The sequence below is a fragment of the Apus apus genome, chromosome 14 (assembly GCF_020740795.1).
Source record: "Apus apus isolate bApuApu2 chromosome 14, bApuApu2.pri.cur, whole genome shotgun sequence".
Lineage (NCBI taxonomy): Eukaryota > Metazoa > Chordata > Aves > Apodiformes > Apodidae > Apus > Apus apus.
In genome coordinates, this window is record NC_067295.1 from 14,418,062 (window position 1) to 14,439,688 (window position 21,627).

The 21,627-nt window shown below is 53.8% G+C and overlaps 1 protein-coding gene across 3 annotated transcripts; it reads right to left on the reverse strand.

The window, feature by feature from the left end:
- Positions 1 to 1,259: 1,259 nt before the first annotated feature.
- On the reverse strand, positions 1,260 to 20,660 carry FAM234A (family with sequence similarity 234 member A). 3 transcript variants are annotated; one of them, XM_051632515.1, is made up of 13 exons: positions 20,626 to 20,660; positions 14,791 to 15,097; positions 14,401 to 14,712; positions 13,221 to 13,337; positions 12,647 to 12,835; positions 9,711 to 9,841; positions 7,532 to 7,661; positions 6,715 to 6,853; positions 6,279 to 6,419; positions 5,810 to 5,888; positions 5,243 to 5,395; positions 4,278 to 4,380; positions 1,260 to 4,136 (listed from the first exon to the last, which is right to left on the reverse strand). In XM_051632515.1, exons 3-13 carry the CDS (start codon positions 14,666 to 14,668, stop codon positions 3,925 to 3,927), a joined length of 1,662 nt encoding a protein of 553 aa, XP_051488475.1. In that variant the 5' UTR covers positions 14,669 to 14,712; positions 14,791 to 15,097; positions 20,626 to 20,660; the 3' UTR covers positions 1,260 to 3,924. The 3 variants fall into 3 exon arrangements, with proteins under 3 accessions (XP_051488475.1, XP_051488477.1, XP_051488478.1); XM_051632517.1 differs by lacking the exon at positions 14,791 to 15,097 and having other exon boundaries at positions 20,626 to 20,654; XM_051632518.1 differs by lacking the exons at positions 6,279 to 6,419; positions 20,626 to 20,660 and having other exon boundaries at positions 14,791 to 20,436.
- Positions 20,661 to 21,627: the final 967 nt, after the last annotated feature.

Genomic DNA, 21,627 nt, shown 5'->3' on the forward strand with positions numbered 1-21,627 from the left:
ACGTCCCCAGCACCCTCCAACCCCTCGGGGACCCCGCACCCAGCCGGTCTGGTGTGGGGTCACCCCCTCCTCCCGCCCCCCCCCGGGCACAAGGCAATAAAGCCTCCCTGGGGAAAGGCTGTGGCCCCTGTGGTTTTTGGCGAGGGGGGGGCGACCAGGGTGGCTGCAGGGTGGGGGTGGTGGGGGGGCACATGGTGGCAGCGACTCCCTCCCGTGCCCGCAGCACCCAGCAAGGGTGCAAACCCCGGAGAAGGGGGGGCGGGAGCTGCCACCACCCACGGCTCTGCTGAATCCGAGGGGCAAAACCAGCCCCCCCCGCTGCCCTCCCGGCACAGCCGAGCTGGCACTCGGGGCACTCAGCCCCCTGCAGCCACCGGTGCACCCACGTACAGCCCCGGGGAGGACAAAAAGGCCTTTTGAGCGTGGCCAGGGTCACCAAAGCCGGGCTGGCAGTGGCACAGAGGGAGTGGGACTGGCAGCTGAGCCCCCTCTCCCTGCCCACAGCCCCTTAATCTGGGCCGAGGATCTGGCAGCAGGATTATTCTCTTCCCTGGAGCCGAGCCCCAGCTGAGGGGATTAAGGCTGGTGGTTACATAAAGGAGAGGGGGGCTGATGCCCACCAGCCCTCAGCCTCGCACTCCAGCCCTTGGCTGACCAAGCACAGGCGTGGATGCTCAGGATACCACCTCCCTCCCTGCCACGGAGCTCAGGACCCCCGCCCACAGCAGGGTCTGACTCTCAGTTGGGTGCTGGAACATCTGCTGGGGACGCTGCAGGAGCCTCGGTGAAGGGATGGAGAGCTGGGACCTCGGCGCTGGCAGCCACTGGGCGGTGACAGATGGTCCCAGGCTCCAGGAGGCAGGACCTGCCACGCAGCTCCCTCGGGCTTGATCCAAACCCAAGCCCTGGCGGGAGCTTTTTCATGCTGATGGACTGCAGCAGGAATCCGGGGTGTAAAAAGCAGGTCACGGAGCCCCAGGCAGGGGACAGGGACAGGCTGGCCCAGCGGGGTTATCTAACTCCAGCCTCCCTCCACATGCTCCCTGCTCCCAGTCCATCCCCTGCCGGCAGCGGGACAGGGCAGCAGGGGCAGAGCCAGCTCAGCCAGCAAACCACCACCAGGACACCTGGATCCTTCCCAAAACAAAGAGGTTTCTGCCTTGGGGAAGTGACACACACACACACACAAAAAAAACCAACACCCCAACAAACCCCAGGTCTTGCATAAGCTCAGCTGCAGCAACAAAAGCCAGGCACCATTTACAAACAATGCAAAAGAGGATTTATTGAAACCATCCTGGTTAGACCAAGTCCTAGAGGGCACAATTTGCAATAAGTTAACCAAACCAAACAGTCTCAGTGTTAAAAAAAAAATAATCACACTAACATGTAACACAGTGATCTATGCCATTGTCACCCAGCTGAGTTACTGAATCAAGGCACAAAGTCATTCATTAAATACTGCAAAAAATACAAACCAACCCAATTACACACAGAAATAAGCTGGGAAAAGGACTTGTTTTGTTAAGAAGGTGCTGGTTTGGCACTGATGCATTTCATTGAGCTGCCACAGGGAAATCTGCATTTCCAAAGTATCTGGAAACATGAAAGGATAACTTAAAGCCAGAAAAGCCCCCTCCTCCCAAAGCTGGAAAGCCAGCTCTCCTGAAGGAACATTCAGTGAGCCCATGGGACAGGTCAGGTCTGGGCAGGGATTGCAGGGAGAGAGCTGAGATGCTGTGACTGCAGAGAGGGAACACAACCCAGGCACCTTGCTCCCTGCCAGGGGAATTTCAGTGGGATACAATCCACACCCAGCACCCAGACAGGACAAGCACACGTCTGGGGCAGCCACGCTCCAGGCTCTGCCCCTGCTGCTGGGAGGGCAGGATTCAGCTGCTCCTGCTGCTCCTGATCCTGCACCAGCCCTTCCTGGGCTGTGAGGCTTCAGGCTTCATCCTGCTGAGCAAAGAGGTGACTTCAGCTGGGGGGACATGGCAGGGGAGTCTCCATGTGTCCCCACACTCAGAAAACAGCTTGGAAGGCGAGGAGCAGAGGGGGAAACCCAGTGTTTTGAGTCCAGGGTGCTCTGGGGGTTGTGGAGTGCTCTCCTGGGAGCATCCTCAGCTTCCTGCACAGCCTGGGCTCCACCAGCAGCACTCGTCCTACACGGCTCCTTCAGCTGCCTGAGTGTGGCTCACAGGGCAGAGGGAGCCAGGGGCTCCTCTGGGCAACCCCCAGGCCAGCTGGAAGCAGGAGATAAGCATCCAGGCAGACCACAGCAGCTCATTTTGCTGCGTGACTGGGAGAGCTGAGGCAGGAGCTGCCCTGCAGCAGGGGAAAGCTCAGGGGTTGACACAAGAACCGAAGCTCAACCCTATGCAACCCAACTTAGGTTTCCCACCCCACAGCATTCCTACACACACCCTGATCCCAGGTGAAGCAAGGGAGGGGGACATCAGCTGAACCCCCTCGGGCACCAGGAAACTTCAGAGGTTATCTGCAGGGTGTGTGCTTTCTGCCCACCTTCCTCTCACCCATCACAGACACCCAAGCAGCTGATGGAGAGGACTCATGTCCCAGCGTGGCTGGTGTGGGGGCAGCAGCCTTCAGGACTGAACAGCCAATTCAAACCATTCTCCAGGCTTTGCAACCTCATTTCTACCATCCATGTTGGTGCCCACCACAAGTCTCAGAAGTCCTGCAGAAGTCTCCAGAAGCGACATCATCTTCACACAGCAACCTGTCCCATTCCCTTAGGCAGGACAGAGAGGACAGAACCTGGAGATCCTCACCCAGCATCACTTCATTCCCAGGGCAGGGAGGGAGCAGAGAGCTCTCTAGAGCTCTGCCCTACTTCCCAAGCAGCTGTGCCTGTCCTACAGCCTGCCCACCCCCTGGCAGAGGGGACAATGCTTGGGAAAGACTCCTCAGCAGCTGCAAGACTGAAGGAGTATCTGCAGGAGAGCTGGCATTGCCATGTGGGGACAGGGCTGCCCACAGCAGGAAGCCCAGCTCCCAGGCAAAGGTAAAGTGCAATTCTACTTTGGAAAAATGTCCTAGATCCCCTGGCACTGCAGAACCAGCAGGATAGGTGGTATCTGAGCCAGCAGGGACCAGCCAGCCTGGACTCAGGGTGGTTTTTGTATCATCTATAATCAGACTGGGGACAGAGAGGAACACTGAAGCATAAATCAGGGGGGAGACCAGCTCCCTTTCTGTCACAGCCTGGCTGGAAGGGAAGCAACAGAGAGAGACACAGGTAGGCTTGTGACTGCAGTCTGGGGCACATGGGGCTGCTCTTGGGAGAAAAGGCCATTTTCTCAGTAGAATGACACTTTAACCTGTGCTCTGCTGGCCCAGGGAACAGCCAGCCACCTCCTCAGCCAGGGCTGGGGTCCGTCACCACACACACACCATGACCACCAAAGCAGGGGCCCAAATCCAGGAGAGGGGGAGTGCAAATCGACCTGCAGCCAAGCACCTCTCCTGCAGTGAGCAGAGCTGGCTCAGGAAACACACACCAAAGCTCCATTTCTCACACAAGCACCCAAGAAACAATCAGCTCCAGCATCCCCAGCAAGCACGTGTTTCCCTCCAGCTACAGGCTGAGCCAGCACAGCTCTGTGGGCACAGGGGGACAGAGAAGGAAACCCCTCTGCCTCAAGGTGACAACACCTCAGTGCTGGCCAAGCACTGAAGTCCCATCAGCTCTGGCGACAGATGCGCTGGCAGGTGCCCCCACAGCCTGGGCAACCCCAGACACTGAGGGTGCTTCCCCACCAGCCACGCTTTGGTTTGCAGATGCAGAAAGGCAGCTTCCTGTTGGAACTGGTGCTCTGGGTCTGCTGGGAGCAGGGCTGCAGAGGAGAGGCAGCTGGGAGATGCCTAGGCCAGGACAGGCTCTCCCCTCCCTCGCCCAGTTCACTCCCGGCTGTGGAATCGCATCCTGTAGAGGCGGTCCCGGACGTACTGCTCAGTGTCCACTGCCACCTGGTTCAGCCAGATCACCCTGCTCTGGGACACGTCCTCCTTCAGCTTACGCTTCATCAGGGACACCAGCCCTGGCTCCTCACCGGGCTGAGGGCCCCTCAGCAGCACGTAGCAGGCGTGGCGGCTCCGCTCGAACAGCGCGGCTGGAAGGCAGAGCGGAGGGAAAAGCCCAGCCTAAGGTCTCTGAGCTCAGACTGGCCAGCAGACCCAGCACCCACGGGGTCCAGGAGGTACCAGGAGGCTGGTGTCCTCCTGCATCTCCTTGCTGGAAGGAGAGGACTTACCAGTGAACCCAATGATTTGGTCTGTGCTATTGCGGAGCTCCAAGAGGACGTTAGTGTAGGAAGGATGGAAAAGGTAGAGCTTCTGGAGAGGAGTTCTGGATCTCTGCAACCAACAGGACACCATCAGGACCCAGACCCACACTTTATCCCAGAGACAACACCAGCACCAGGCTCAGCTATTACTCATGCTCGACAGAATCCATCCAGTCAGATAACTCTCCACATCTGCCCAGCTCACTCTGTCTGAGGCCACTAGTACTTGTGCTGGGATTCTGCTTGCTGCTTGGTACCCTCCTCCCTGCTCCAAGCTCCCTGCAAACAGCAGGCCTGCCCAATGCAGGCAGGAGACAGATTTTTGCCCTAGGGCTGGTAGAGTTAGTGAGGAAAGCACAGGAAGCTCAGCTGGTGCTCAGACATCCTCCAGAACACAACCTGACACTAACGCTGGCAGCCACTGACCCAGAGGGCTCTGTGAGGCTGCCAGAGGCTGCCTGGGCACAGAGAGAGGACATCCATGTGGCCCCAGGAGATCACTGCATGCAGTACTGCCATGGGAGGCACCAGGCTGAGCAGCAGCAGCTGCAGAGGGACCAAAGCCAGTAGCATCTCACCTCACCACACCAAGGCAGGGCTCTGGGCAACCCACTGACTTTGTTCATAAAGCCATCAAGTCCCTTTTCTCTACATAGCCAGGCTAAGGATGGCAAAAGCTGGTAGTGTCACCACCAGCTGCTAGCAGGGACACTGCTATGGGAATTGTGAGGGCCCAGTACAGACCAGACCACACACAGAGGTCTGCCTGCTTCCAGCAGCCCCAACTGGCCTGCAGCCCCACACCCAGTGCAGGAGGCTGCAACACTAGTGGCACAGGGAGCTGTGAGTGTGAAGGCTGGGAAAAGGGGGAAGCTGCAGCCAGTTCTGCCCCCAAGGCTGCAGAACAGCAGGCACCCAGCAGCACTGCTCACCGTCTGGTTCCCTGCTGCCTGGTACTCCCCCCAGAGGAGGAAGGCGGAGCGATGATCCGCAGTGGAAAGTGTGGCTGGCCCAGGGCTCCCTGCTCTCCAGTTCAGCTTCAGGTCCCACTGGACTGCTCCAGATCCACTCTCAACAATCATCACCTGGCAGGGAAGAGAGAAAAGGACCTCAGACCAAATAGCTCTAACAAGGCCTGAGAGAGAAGCCAAGTCTCTACCCCACGCTGTCTGTAGGAACAAGTATCTGACCCAGAGGAAGATGAGGGGATACTTGACACCGAGCACCCCAGAGCTGTGGGACCTGGGGTGACTACATTCCAAGCCACAAGTTTTGCAGCTATTTCAAGGGGTTCAAAGCTCTGTCTTTGAAGCCTCTTGCTGAGAAGAGAATTAAAGTGCCTGAGCTGGCTTCAATAACCTGTTCAAAGAGACCTTTTCCCAGCTTTAAGCTTCCTAAAGTCAGGCAGAGGGAACACATCCCACCAGCTGCCCTTGACTCAATACCTGCCTGAGCTGAGACATGCAGAGAAAAGGGAAGTTAGAAGGAAACATTCAAACCTTCTTTCTGTTGGGTTCAATTTCACTCTCAAGGACAAGACCAAGAACATCAGGTTTGTAGTACCCAAGCAGAGGCTCACTAAGGGAGAGAAAGGGCACAGAGAGATCACAACACAACCTGGACATTCCTTCTTCTTTCAGATCAGCTCTGTCCTCCCAGCAACTCCCCAGGCAAGAGACTTGTCTGCTGGGCTGGGTGAGCCTGGTACCACCCCAGCTCTGAGCCCACCCCTAAAACAGCCCCACCACAGCAGGGACAGGGTGAAGAATCAAAGCTTTGGGCTCCTCCCTTTCCAAGTGGTGCCCAGCACTTGCTAGCAGAACTCACAACGCAACAAGCATCGTGCAGGTGTAACCACAGAACAGGCTTTTGGGTTTCAAATTAATGTAAAAAAACAGCATCTGCCAGGACATCAGTGCTGCTGGGAGCCTGGAGATGCCTTCATCCAGCCCACACTGGTAACACTACCTCAGGACACGGGAGGCATTGAGGGTCCACAAAGTCTGCAGATTCTGTGTGTTGACCAGCGTGGCCACCTCCGAGCTCACAACCAGGATGTTCTCCCGTGATCCCCTAGGAATTCTTGCCAGGTAACGAATCCCTCTAGAGCTGAACAAGGACAGAGAAATGATGGATGTTTTCTAGACTGTGGATAGTTTTATTGTGTGGGGTTTTGGGTTTTTTTCTCCCTGCAAAGAGAAACCTCCAGCCTGCTTGTCCTCCTTTCCTATGAAACCCTGAGCTGGCCATCAACACCAGCCCTCTTCCCAAGGGATCCCTCTTCTTTGGCTATGCCCCTATTCCAAAAGCCACATAGCCAGGAAAGAACAAAACCACAACAGGCCATCCTGGCAGGAACACCAGGACCCTCCAATCCCCCAGCAACCAAGACACAACCTCCCACCTGAGAAGGGCCAAGCGGCGCGTGATGGGGTCAATGTTCTTCTCCCACTGAGGATCTTGCTCAAGGCTGGGAAGCTTCCTTTCCATCCCTGTTGCTGCACTGTAGAGATCCTTCAGGGAATATGCATAGAGAGAGTTTTCTGTGCAAAAAAAAAAAACAACCACAAGAATGAGGGAGATAAGTTATCCTGCCCTTGCTCTGAACTCCCTGATTTTCCAGATCTGGCAGATGAACAATATTTTTAGGGCTTGCATCACAAGCTGTACTGGTATTTTGAGCCTCAAGCCTGCTTTTCAACCCTTTTAATAACTTGTCTGTTCATAATCCAAGTATCCCACAGTAATAATTTGCTATAAATGACTACTTAAACCTTACATTCTCAACGTTTGTTAAATAAAATTATTCCAGTACATAACAAAGCTCAGCTTAAGCAGAAGCCCCCTTCTCTGGGGGTGAAAAAGCACCACACAGCTTTCAAGAATCATAGAATTATATCAGACTGGTTTGGGTTGGAAGGGACCTTAAAGACCATCTAGTCCCACCCCTGCATGGGCAGGGACACCTCCCACCAGCCCAGGTTGCTCCAAGCCCCATCCAACCTGCCCTTCAACACTGCCAGGGATGGGGCAGCCACAGCTTCCCTGGGCAACCTGGGCCAGGCTCTCACCACCCTCACAGCCAAGAATTTCCTCCTCATCTCCAACCTAACCCTCTTCCAGTTTTAAGAATGTACAACACTCTTTCAGACAACTGCTCAGGAACCTTGATTTCACAGAGCTAATCTCTGTTTCAGACTGAATCCCAGACAGAACTGTACCTGTATAGAAAAGGAAGTAGGAGGAGGACACCAGATTCTGCCTGAAATAATGAGCTTTCCCATCCACATCCAGGCTCCCAGGGGAGCCAATCTGCTTGCCATTTTTTCCTGAATGGATGAAGGTCTTCACCTATGCAGGGAAGGGATGACAAAAGAAAGGGAGAAAGAAAAAGGTTCAAGCTGCATCACACTGTTATTGCTCCAACACGAGTGTTTTCCAAAGCTTGTGAGCAGCTGGTGTGGACCAGCAGCTCCATGGGAACTGCACAGGCTTGGGTGAAATGTCTCTCCCTGGATCAATTTGAGCAGTGACAAGGATGGAGAGGACCTAAAGGCAGAAACAAAGCAGCATATGGACACAGGAGAAACTTGGCTTCAGACAGCAGCTCTGCTAAGTATTTTAAGTGCCCTGTTCTTCTCCTCCTGAGGCTGACATGAGTCCAAGGGGATAAAAATGCTGACAGGTTTCTTTATATTCTTTGTGCAGGGTAACAGAACCCACTAGAAAGGTTTAGCCCAGGAGAAAAAAAGGCTAAAAGCAGGACCAGATTGAAATGTCTGGGCAACAGGCATAGTCTGGGGAAAGCAGCACACACTGAGGAAAAGAGAAACAGCTTCCATCAGGGATGCTGAGTCAGGCAGGAACCCTTCCCTTTTCCTTGAGAGGGAGAGACTGGGAAAGAGAAGGAAATCTGCTGCTCTCCAAGTGATTCTGGAGAGTCTAGCAGGTGAATGAGGGACAGAGTTTGCTGAAGAGAAGGGAGAACACAGCTGGAGAGGGAGAGCAACACATCTGCCAGCTGTTCCCAGGCTCCTGCACTGGGAGCACATACCAGCTCCTGCAGATCAGCTCCACCTTTACTCCCAGGGACAGGAACAGCCAGAGGTTTTCACACAGCAAGTCAGAATACACACCCCCTTGCTCACTGCATTGCTCAACACCCCTCTTGGCTGCTACAGGCAACCTGTCCTGAAAAATGTCCTGTGTTCCTGGATGTGTCTGTGCTGAAGCTTGCAGCAGGTCAAGACTCCTGGAAAAAGCTGCCACCTAAAGCCCCTGCACACAGAGCCTTCCCCACAGGCTGCTCAAAGCTCTGCCACCCCAGGGAACTGCAATATCATCTAAGGTTCAACTTCAGGCCTTGTTAGCAACAAAGCTCATTTCCTGAAGTTCTGAACCTCCCTCCCAACAGGAATGTCTTTTTCCAGGCTGCAGAGCTGCTCTCAAGCTTCCTACATGTATGTGTGATTTCTCAAAAAAAGCACATACTTTTACTTCAGTTGACAGAGTGTTTGCCAAGCCCAGAGGGAGGAAGGGAGGAAGTTATCTAAATACCAAGATAGCCAGAGAGGTTAAATGGAAAACAAATCAAAAGGCAGCTCTGCAGAACAGAGACTACATTCAAACACTTCTTGGCTGCCTAAGATTAAAACAAAAAAAAATGTATTGAGATAACTGGGATAGCAAAAGCAAGGATGGAAGAAAACAAAAGAGAAATGTAGGAGTTGCAGGGGATGGAATTTCTGATGAGTCTGGCAAGAAGAATGTCTTGGGCAGCAGGACCCTGTTTGCTCATGGGGTGCTGTGGTATGAGGACATGGGGCTCCTGCTCCTCCCATCAGACATGCAGGGAGCTGTAAATTTAACAGGTGCTGCTGTGCATCCTGGATGCTGATGTTTGAGTGTAGAAACACACTTAGCTGCATGACTTTCCCTCAAGGAGATGGGAAAAGCAACAGTGGAAGGGAGGAAGGAGCCGCTGTTTCCTGACCAGAGCCAGGCAGAGCAGCCAACCTGGGCAGGCAGAGCAGAGGCAGGGAAGGGACTGGAAAAGGGCAGCACTGCCTGTCAACTGTGCTCTGATCCAAGAGCCAAACCTGTCATGGCTGCTGCTCTTCCACCTCTCTGAGCAGACTGCTAGAAAACTGCAAGCTCATCTCAGCCAGGCTGGCTCCACATGCAGCCAGGAGTGCAGACTGACCTGGGGGAGGGATCCTGGTCAGCTTCTTCCTTTCTTCTTTAAACCATAAAACACCTGCACTGATTTGGGAGTGCAGGGTGGGAAAGAGCCTACCCCAAACCCACAGGTATCAGAGGCCTCTGGACACAGACTACAAGCTCAAAATCAAGAACCTGCCATGCCCTGTGGCTCAGCCACTCAGCAGCAGAGTGACATACCTTATTTCCTGTAGCAATAAAGATGATCAGGTCCTGCACTCCATCACTATCCACATCTGGAATCACTGCTACAGGAGGCAGGATGGTGTAATTAGCTCCCAAGTCACTGGATTGTCTCCACTGAACCTCTCCTACAAGACAGAGTCATTGGGAAACATTCACTGGGAGGTACTTTAGGTTGAAAGGCTTTTCAGGCTCCTGCTCCTGGAGCTCTTGGCAGCACCCAGGCACAACAGCAGCACCACAGGCCACTCACATCTCTTAAAAAAAATACTTGGATTTGTTACTATCACAACAGCTGTGAAGGAGAAGAATGTCCCTAGGAAGTCATGGGAAGGCAAAGAATTTTAGCTCTGGAGAAAACAAGCAGGCAAAGGAAGGCCAGAACTTTTACATAACTATATCCTGGCTCCAGCAAAGTCCTAAGCTACAACAGTAAGATCAGGCTGATGAAATCTGTATTTCAATGCATAAGGCTCTGTCCTTTGATGGTTAGACAGTGGATACAGTTTTGGAGGAAGCCCCTCACCCTCTTAAAAGAGCACTCTGGTTGAACAGAAACAGGTAACAATGAGACAGATTCAACACAAAGGACTTGAGAAGCTTTCGTGCTCCACCACAGACCCCAGCCCAGTCCCATCCTGCTCCACCAACAGGAGATGAGACTATTCTGTCCCACATCTGGAGTGCTAGGGTGCTTTCCCAGAGCCTGAGGTCACAGCAGAAGCTCAAGCCAAGCTGGAAATTAGACACGTGCCTAAGCAGCAAATCTAACCTGGGCTAAAGGGGATTTGGCTTTTGGTCCAGAAGGAATAATAAAATTAGGACTTAAGATGATGGAGTTCAGCTCTGGCTTCAAGCAGCACAGAAGACACAAAGCAGGACTGCTTGCCTCAGGCTGGATGAGGTCCAGGCACACATCCAAGACTGTGCTCTCCTAGTCTGCAGCTCACAAGCTACCTGAGCTAAAGGCAGGTCTTTTCTACTGAGCAGTGCCAGACCCCTCCCTCCTGCCCTTGCCCACTTGTTCACTGAACACTTGTAAGCTCCACCACATGGTGGGTGTGAAGAAGGATCCCTTTTTGGTTCTTCTAAGAGAACCACGGAGTAATGAAGAATTGTGGCAGGAAATGGTTAATTCCTTATTCTTCTCACTCATCATTTTATAGACTTTCCTCACTGACACACATTCTCCAGGCTGGAGCTGTGGTTTATTTAGTGATTTCGTGCACAGAAGCAATTTCATACATCTGTCATTGTGGTCCCTTTACTGCCATATTCCTTGGGAGGTCAGAAGCACTGACAGGGATCACCAGGGGCTGCTGGAGGACAAGACAAAGGGAGAAGGTGTGACAATACACTTAACCCTGTCTCTCCCTCCAGACTCTGCCTCTGGCCCTGGCAGAGATGGAATATGCAGCTACACAGACTTCTGCTTTGACCTGGAACAGCTAATCTTAAACTCTTGTGTCCCAGTTTGCTTGTCAGATAAACATGCAGGAATGTCAGATGTCCCACACAAGGCAATCCTACGCTTCCCTTCTTGTTTGCTCAGGTCACTTCTTCTGGCAAGGAAGAAAGCAAAGCTTAACACAATCCAGACTGAGAGAAAAGCACTCCCTTTATCAGCACGTGAAGATCAAAACCACATCAGACACTTTCAGATTATAATCCCCCTCCTTCTCCTTCAGTATTCCTACAGGCTGAGGCAAGAGAGCCCTGGAATCTCACCAATCCTCCACACGGATGAATCATTAACAGCTAAAGATTCTTCTGACAACTGTTTTTAGCTCAGTGTGATCCAAGTCACACTTTGCCACTTTCAATATATTTAGCCCATTTAAACACATTTCTTTTCTGATCTGCCCTCCTAACCTCCAGTAAAAGTCAACTACACCAAGAAGCCCCTTTTAAGCTACTTAATAGCAAAATGGTACAAAACACATCAGCTTCAGGGTTACTCACTTTTCTATCTGAAGCAATTTTTCATCTCTTGCTTTTAATTTATCTTTGGAATGTTTTCTTTACCCTATTGTTGCTGTGACCTGTGGCTCAGCCTGGCTCCTTCTCTCCATGTCTGTGCTATTTATTTATGGATATCTGCAGTTACATGCCTCTGGCTCTGCTTTGACCTGGAAATTAAAGCTACACCAGATTTTCCTTAGAGCTATGCCTCTTGCTGTTTCTCTCTCCCAGTTTTTGGAAAACAGGGGGTGAGGGGTTCCATATCAAGAGGATGGAATCCCAGGCATGCTTTCAAGGGAGCACATGCATTGTTTAGAACTCTTGAAACAGTGACCCCCAAAATGGAAACATATTCCAGGCTTCCTCAGTGAGAAGGATCAAGGTGCAGTAGATGGTCCCTGCCCTGTTCCTAGAGAAGTACAGGTTCTCTTCACCCTCACCCTGCCTTAGGCAAGATGATGATGATGAATTTCTCCATCTACAGGCTCAGAAATTAAGAAGAGAATTTGGCCTACATGCTCTCCTTGATGACATTGAAATCATAAATCCCTAGAACTCCCACTCCTCTTGCCACCACAAGCACTCGGAGCACTCACATGCAAACAACTGAGAAACACTGAGGGTTCATGTCCATCCCCTGAGAGTATAAAGTAACACTCACAGCTAGTGACTGCTCCTCCTCTTTCAAAAGCTGTTGAAAAGTCCTTCTTATAATACAGCAGCTGGCACAAGGCACCAGCACAGAGTCCAGCCTTTGGAACAGACAGGCTGCCAGAACAGGCGCTTCCCATCGGCGCAGTGAACGGCTCTGGCAAGGTTTGCAAGATCATAGACACCCAGTGCCCATTGTTCCTGTACCAGCAAGTCCCATCACGCTGCTGTCCCCAGCCTCTGAGGTCTGAAGGTCACCAGGGGAGGAATGCAAGCAGCACTGTCCCCTGTATGGCAGCAGGACTCTGCTCCCCACTCACCTGTCTGCAGGTCAACTGCCGTGAGAGCCTCGGGCTTCCCCATCAGCAGGCAACCCGGGGCCTTGGCCTCCCCGAGCTGCTGGATGCCACATTCCAACCACTCCACCTCCCGGGCTGCAGGCCTCTCCCACAGCACCCTGCCATTCGTGCCAGACACAGCAGCAAGGAAGGCACAGGGAGAAGGCAGACCTGGAGAAAAGAGATGTCAGCAGGAACGCTGCCCGCTCCTCGCCTCACTGCGCCGCGCCACCCAGACCTGGCACCCACCCAGCTCCTCTCCCCACCCAGCTTACCTTGTTTTCTCTCCCAGTCCCACTGCAGCCTCACTAATTAGAACTAAAAGGCACTGGAAGAGGTTGCCCAGGGAGGCTGTTGATGCCCTCTCCCTGGAGGTGTTGAAGGGCAGGTTGGATGAGGCTTGTGCAGCCTGGGCTGTTGGGAGGTGTCCCTGCCCGTGCAGGGAGGTTGGAACCTGATGATCTTGAAGGTCCCTTCCAACCCAAACCATTCTATGATTCTAAAAGAGAAGTACCAGCCCTTCTACTACAAGGTTTTCTGTTTCTGAGACAGCTACCTTCATCCAGACAGGAGGTGTTGAAGCTGCTGCTGCCATTGCCAGCTTTGAAGGCAAAGATGACATCCTGCACTTTGTCTTTGTTCACATCTTCTATAGCAAGAAACTTGTAGGCCACTGTCAAAGAGACCACAAGGCAGGCACTGGTGAGAGTTGCCTCCAACAACAGCAGAGGCAGCTGGAACAGAACACAAATTCCTAGAGACCTACTCACTGCCTCCATCTCTGACAGTGTAACATCAGGACAGATTGGCTTTTGTACTAAAAAAAGCCATCAATGTGAGTACCAAGGACTGGAAGTTGATGCCAAAGGCCTTTTTAAATTTGCTATCCCCAGAGGATCTGTCTTATTTTTAAAGCCAAGCAGCCAGAATTTGAACTATGTTGATCAAAGAGCAACTCTGGGCTTGGTGTGGGCTTTGCTATTCCCAAAAGATAGAAAGAAAACAAACAAAACACAGGAAACTCAGCCCCAGAGATTCCACCTTTCTCCCTCTCAGCTAAAACCAACTTTCTTCAGCTCAGAATAGCAGGATTTGGGATTTCTGCATTAACACACAAGGCTGAGTCCCTGCTGGTGAGCTCTAGTATTTATAGAATAACCAACACACCCCCCTGCACTTCAGAATAAAGAGAAGCTTTCACAGAAGTGAATGCCAAGCCACCAGGGAGCAGCACCCAGGCTGAAAAGCCCTCTAAAACCACCATAAATTTGGACAGTGTATAAAAGAAACAACCAAACAAGATGCAACTCCTCTTCTCCCTTTCCAGAGACAAGTTAGGAAGTCACACTGACAGAAGGAGAATGTCTCCAGACCTCAGCTCAGACTTCGAGGGAACATTTTACACCCCAAACTTTATGAAAGATTGATTCCCAGCTCCCCTTCCTCATGTTTGTTTGTTTGTTTGTTTGTTTCAAAATGAGGCCAACCTGTTCATGCTTCAGAGCAGCATCTGACTTCTCCATCAGAGCCTGCAAACACTTCCTGGATGCCTGCTCCAATTCTGATGGGCTGTTGCTTATCCAGGTCAGTTATTCCCAGCTCTCCCTCCCCAAGGGCAGCATCTCTGCAGGCCCAATCTCCAGCCTGCTCTGAGGCACAGCTCCACAGCTCAAAATTCATGGCACAGCAAGGCAAGGGGTTACTGGTAAGGATTTTTCCTGCTACATCCAGCTCACCTGCATTGTCGTAGTTTCGGAACCAGGTTCTTTCTGAAACTGGCCTCTCTGGGCAAGGAATGATAAAGGAGAAAGCAAAGACAATGATCAGACAGAGGAACAAGGAGATGAAGAAGGCAGCAGTGCGCCAGCGGGACAGCCGGGACAGCTGGGAGGGCTGCTTGGTGAGAATCCTTCTTCTCTCCACTGAGTTTTCATGGTTCTCTTGAAGTTTCACGTCCTCAGTCTTCAGAGGGTGGATCTCAGCCTCTGAGTCTTTGTTATCCATGGCAGCTCACTCATGGGTACGCAGACACCCTCCTCCCCCTTCACCTGACACACAATGGGAAGAGCAGTTAGGACAGGGTTTGGGAGGAGGTAAGAAAAGCAACCAAAAGATTCTGCTACTACCTGATACTCACACCGGGAATGCTGGGTGGGAGGAGAGGAAATCAGTCTGTTGTCACAAAGTGCTGTTGGTACCAGGGGTCTCCCAGATGGAGCAATGGGGAAGAGACCATGGGGATGCAGGAATTCCAGGGTTTCTCCTTCCTCAGAGATGGAAATCAGCTCTGCTAGACCCGGGCAAAGAAAGCTACAGCCTCTGCATGGAGAGGACTGGCTGCTCTGTAGGTCTTCTTCAAGGAAAACACACCAAAAGCTCCTTCTGCTGCAAAGACTTCTTGCCACCTCCCCTGTCTGTCAGTCTGCCTCCCAGCTGGAGAGGTGAAAGGAAACACTCCTGACCTTTATATCCCAACGTAAGGCTGTTCCCTAATGCAATGAGTACATGAGCTTCCCAGAGAGGGAGAGAGAGAAACAAACACCAGCATCTTCTGCCCAGGAACAAACCAAAGCCATCCAACAGCTCAGATGAGAAACCACTTGATAAGTTTCACACCCCAGCCCTGCAGAAACCAAGAGAGTGATTCTTTCCCTCCCCAGGGGTGAAAGAAGGCAGGAGCTGAGACTAAAATCAGGCAAATCTGGTTTCATTAGAATGGAAGAATTGCTAACAACTGCTGGTTTAGCTTCTCCTGCTATAAGTCATAATCTTGAGCTACAGCTACAATAACAAGAGGGCGTCTGTGTTAATTTGTTATGAAAAGGGGGAAAAAAAGAAAAAGCTCTAGTTGGTTACAACAAACATCAACTTGATGTACAGCTTCTCTGATAGTGTTTCTTTAAAAAAAAATAGCAGAAGGAAAGAAATAAAGAATCACACATTCCAGTAGGCTTGGAAAAAGCTGCCTGACAGTGCCATAAAAAGTTCTATCAGTGCAAACAGACATGACAACTGAGCCAATTTTCCATGACTGTGCCCCAGTGGTCACGTGCCTGGGTTGTCTGCTGGAGCAATTCACTTCCCCAGCAGAAAATAACTTCAACTCAGCCCCAACACAAAGCAGAGAGCCTGTCAAGGCCACCAACATCAGGGCTTGTTAAGTCTCATGTTTCATGCCCAAGCTCATTTACAGGTTCAGAGACACAAAGGAGATGCCAGGCTCCCCCAGGCAGCTGGGGCTTGAGACCTGTGGAGGACTCTTCTCTTCGGGGTACAAATTGCAGGGGACACAGACCCAGGGCAAGGCAGGGGCTGAGCTCAAGGGGTGAGCAGGACAGCCTGGCATGCTGCTGTTGAGCCCCCAGTCAACCTCAGTGCCTGGTGGACCCTCAAGGCTGGAGTTCCACCAGCACTTACTCCAGCCCAATATTTCTTCTACACCAGCACATGGAGCACGAGATCTCACTCCAGATAATTTAATTCAAGCTGCACTCTACCATGCAAATGCAATTCAATCAATAATGCAGAAGCTGGATCTTCTTCCAAAGGCCTCTTAGGCTTTGGAAGACTTAGGCCAAGTATCCAAGTATTTGGAAGTATCTTAGTCCAAAGACCTCATTGCCCTTCACATCAGTCTACCAGCAACAGCAGGGACACCCCACCAGACCAGCTGCTTCCAGACCAGGCACCAGACAGGGGTAGGGAGTCTCCAGGTGGAAGGGGGAAGGAAAGGAAGAGTTGTGCATGCAGCCTTCCCCTGACCAGGCACTGCTCCAGCAGTGGAGCTGGCTGAGCCCCTGAGCTCCAGCAGGTACAAGGTACAAGGCTGCAGGCACTGGCTGAGCAAATGATTTACCAGAGCAGAGCAACGGAAGGGGACACGTAGCCTCCCTGGTGACAAAGGCAGATGGCCCGTGGGGCCCTGGTTGCCTGTCCCCAGAGGCAGGGCATGGGGGATCTCTCCCTGCAGTAACCAGCTGCCACAGCACAGGGCCTCACCACAACCCCACAGCCCCCAGCAGCCCCCCAGCCAGAGCCCTCCAGGGCACAGCCGGGCGCTTCCAGCCCCTGCAGAACTTCTTGAGAAGAACCAAACCCAGGCTTCTTCTCCCTTAGTCCAACAGGGCCCCTATCTTAACACCCTATGGAGCATTATGCTGTGTTTTTGTGCCTCACAGACATCACACCACTGTCATCCAGACTGGGATGAGAACAATAACATCTGGCAATTATCCTGACAGCCCCAGTAATTCCCCCTCTTTCGCAGCAATGACCCTGGGAGCCACCAATGACAAAAAGCCCTCGAAGCCTTTAAAGCAATTCCTTCTCTTCCCTTTCAGGATTTGAACAATGCCCTTTGCAGCCCTGCCAGAGCAGAGGCAGTTGCCAGAGCCAGGACCACAAAGGTCCATGGCAGAGACTCCCAGAATGCAGGGAACCCCACGCCAAAGTACATGCTGGCAGCATGTGGAACACTCTGAGCTCTGAACAACAAAGCAGCCTGGTAATCAGCTTAATTGAAGAGAAGCAGAAAATGACAGGGTGTGTTTCAGAGGGTTTTACCCTCCTCTAGCAGCCAGCTTGCTTGTCTCCTGCTGGTAGAGGACATGAAATAATGCACTGGGAAGTTTAAGGCAACCAGGCACCTTGTGAGGAAACATGGGGTGACAGGGCCCTGTGCTGCTGCATCATCAACACAGGCTGCAGGCACCAGATCCCACAGCCAGCACCAGCACCAGTGGGAGGTGCACCAGTGGGTGCTCCACATGGGAGAACTCACTGGGAGAAAACATGGGAAAAAGGCTTCATAGGAAAGGAAACAATCAGAAACTGCAAGAACCAGATCCGAGCCCAGGACTGTTGCGCTCCGGACAAACAGCTCTGCTCACCCTGCTGGGGCACTGACTTCCCTCTTCTCCCAGAACTACAGCCCAGATTTATGGATCTGGTCTGAAGCAGAGCAGTGGAAGGGGTGCAGCAGGCAGGGCCAAGCCACAGCCAGAGCCAAGGGACAAGCTGTCATTAACAGGCAGCCTGTGGAGCACAGAGACCCACACACAGGCAGGTGTGTGGGAAGCAGGCACAGAAACCACCCAAGTCTCAGTGTGGTGGAAGGTTTCACTCATTTTCCACCCCTAAAACACCAAACCACAGCATTTGTCATCTCAGCAGGCACCAGTTCTTCCTGGAAAACCTCTGGCAACGTATCCTAACTTAGACTGGATGTTCCACATGTTTGTGCCTTTCACAGAATGAGGAACTCAAGACTCTGGCCACCTCAGGAACACAAATACAGCACTTGGATGTTTTGGTTCTGTGTTTTTTGGCTTGAAGCACCTCACAGGTTTCCTTCCCATCAGCCAGAAACTCCCAAAGCCCCACGCTGCGACCAAGAATGACACAAACACTTCCAAATTTGAGTCTGAACGAGATGTGCTCCCTTCATGGCTGCCTTCCACTGCTCCACAGCTGAGCAGCCTGTTCAGTTTTGAGCAGATGTCTCAGGTGGGCACGGCAGGGAACCCACCAGGCAGTCACCTGCTGCAACACTGAGACATTACAGGGTCACTTTTCTCCCTTTCTGCAGCCCCAACCAACACCAGGATCCAGCCACGAGGAAATGACAGGAAAGGTTTCCCCCAGAGGAGGAGATTTTCCTCTCCAAACACACTCAGCCTGCACTGAGTGCACAGCTTTGCTGGAGCACCTGCAGCTCACAGCTCTTTCTAAAAGCCACAGGCAGGGGCTGGAGGGGGAGAAGTGCCTGGAGAAGACCAACCCCTGCCACCACCAGAGCTCTTGCTGGCTCCTTACAGCCTTTACAGTCTGTAACACAGGTGACAATAAAGACCAGGCTCAGAGAAACACCCACGTTCTGCTGCCACAGCTGCCCTTCCCCCTCCCCTGCCTCTGGTTATTTTCCCTCGGTTCAAGTCGGTCTCTTCCCATCACCAGGTTCTTCTCAAGTGACACTCAACCCTCTGGTGCAGACACAACACGTGCCTGGAGCATCTGCAGCACATGGACTGGACACTCCTCCAGAGCACAAGCAAATGTCACCTTAGAATGTGACACATCTGTCGTCTGTAGGAGAAAAGTCCTCTCTCCAGGGCAGTTTTCCCTACAGTCAGGGTTCCAGCAGAGAAACTCAACCTGGTTAGTGAAGAGCAAAACACAACCCAGCACTTTTTTTTTTTTTCCCAAGATCAGAAGAAGAAAAGTCTCCAAGGTGAAGAACAGCACTAAAGCTGCATGGACCTGATCACAGTTTAGGCCAGTAACAACAACTGAGCAGCAGAAACATGTGCCATTTAGCATCCCAGCCCTTACAGACTTCTGGGATCCAAGCCACTTGTCCTCCCCAGCTGCTGCAAAGCCCTTTGCTCAGCTCCACGAGCAGCAGGGGGTGAGTTGTTTGCATCTCCCAGGTCAGAGCCATCCCCCTCCTCACCCCCAGGGCTCCCCACCTGCACCAGCAGCACAGCCACTGCTTCCAGCCACCAGTCACAACTGGGACTCAGGGGAGATCCTGGAGCAGGAAAACCCTTTAGGAGAGGCCGTGGGTCATGCCATCTAGGTTTATTAAGAAGCCCAAAAGAAACCATGCTTTTCAAGTGGAGCACTTGCTCCACAGGTGACAAACTCAGTGCTGCCCACTGAGTCCTTCTTCCTCCAGCCACCATCCTCCCTGCCAACCATCTCCAAGAGGAACCACCTTTCAGAAGGTGGATTTTTATCTTCCTCTCAGATGTACAGAGAGAAAAGCTCAGCCACAGGCTACCCCACCCACACACCCAAGGTCCCTCTTGGCTTCTAGTCTCCTCAGGCAGCTCCTCACACAGGGGTGGGCTGGCTCCAGTCCCTCCCTGCAAGCCAGGCTGCAGTTATGCAAGAGGTTTATGCTCTCCAAAACAAGGAAAAGGTGGAAATGAGGTCGGAATTTAACACATGGATGCGTTGGGTTGTTTTTTTTTTCATTCCTGCAGGTCAGGCTGGTGGCCTGCTGAGGAAAAGCTAAGCAGGGAAGTGAAGCTCTGAAGGCAGAGTTTTGAGGGCTGTGTATGGAGCAGAGGGGCTGTGTGTGGGGCTGTGGAGCAGAGGGGCTGTGTGTGGGGTTGTGTGTGGAGCAGAGAGGCTGCGAGTGGAGCAGAAAGGCTGTGTGTGGGGCTGTGGAGCAGAGGGGCTGGGTGTGGGGTTGTGTGTGGAGCAGAGAGGCTGCGAGTGGAGCAGAAAGGCTGTGTGTGGGGCTGTGGAGCAGAGGGGCTGGGTGTGGAGCAGAGGGGCTGGGTGTGGAGCAGAGGGGCGGGGTGTGTTTCCCTGTGGCTGCAGCACAGCCCTGCTCTGCCAGCTGCTCCCTCAGCGTCTCCCCAGGGCCCCCCCGCAGCCCGCCCAGCTTGGCGGGACAAACCCCCTGGGATCAAAGGCAAGAATCAGAGCAACAACCTCCCTCGGCACAGCCCCAAGCTCTTGCGAAAGGGATTAAGTTCTTTCCCAAGCTTCCCGACGCGGCTCGGCCCCCTCCGGAGCGGCGGCAGGGGCACAGCGACCGCCCCCGGGGCCGGGCCGGGCAGCGGGGCCGGGCAGGGAGCGCTGAGCAGCCGCCGCGCTGCACGGAGCTGCCCGGCTCAGCCGCGGCCTGGGACCCTCCCGCCTTCACGAAACCCTTTTCCAGCTCCGGGAGCCGGAGGAGCGACCCGGGGCGGCACGGCAGGAGCTGCCCAGGGCCCCGGCCAGGCCCGGTCTCCCCAGCTCGGCCCGGTCTCCCTGGCCCAGCTTGGTCTCCCCGCCAGGCCCGGTCTCCCCAGCTCTACCCGGTCTCCCCGCCAGGTCCGGTCTCCCGAGCTCGGCCCGGTCTCCCCGCCAGGCCCGGTCCCCCCGGCCCGGCCCGGTCTCCCCAGCCCGGCCCGGTCTCCCCGCCAGGCCCGGTCTCCCCGCCGCCCCCCGCCCCGTCCCGCACTCACCCCGCGCGCACCGCCTCCGCCGCCGCCATTTCTCCGGAAGTGACGACACAGCGGGCCCTCCCGCTTCCGCCCCGCCGGGAAGGGCGCGTCCCCGGGGCGGGCGGCGACGCGGAAGCGGCAAGAACCAGGCCGGGCAGCGCGGGGAGCCACAAACACAGATCTTTAATGCGATCAGACCGCGAAGAGAACAGCACAGTCACGTACAGGCATCCCGAGCGCGCCCCGCCGCCCCCCCCCGGGCCCCGCTCCCCGCGCCCACACCGGGGCGACAAAAAACAAGACGTGAAACCGCGGAATTCCTTGTAAAAAACCGACAGGGGAGGGGGCGGCATGCACTAAAGGACTAACACCGAGGGGGCGGCCGCGGGGAACCGGAGCCGTGAAGCAGCTCCGGGAAGCCCGGGAGGGGTGAAAACCCACCGGGACCCCCCCGCCCACCCGCCCGTGACCCCCGGGTGAAAACCCCCCCGGGGAGGGGGTCTGGCTGCCACCGGACCCCGCCGCACCCAGCGGCCAGGCCCGGGCACTGCCCCGGTACCGACACAACAGGCAGCCCGGGGTGGGCGTCCTGCCCGGTGTCACGGAAACCTGTCACAAAGAGCTTGTCGCTCTAGGGAAAAGTCCTCCCGCAGGCGCTGGGACACAGGAGGAGCAGCACACACCCCCTCCTGCCCTCGCCCTGCCCCTGGGAGTTCTCTCCATCCTGGGCACCTCGGCCAACTCAGCCCCCTTGTGCCCGGCTGGCCTTGGGAAAACACACACCCAGCGCTGGTGCCAGCCAGGAGGCTCCAGGGAGGGAGCTCTGACTGGAGGGCACAGGGAAGAGGCAGACTCACTGTCCTCCCTCTAGAGAAGAAATCACATTTCCCACCCTTTTGTTCCCACCCCTCATCTGATCCTTCAAGGGACTAAAAACCAGCCTCGAGCCCATCTCAGGAACGTGCTCCAGCAGATTGGGTCATCAGCCCAGGGATGGAGAGCTTTCAAAAAGAGGCAGAGCAG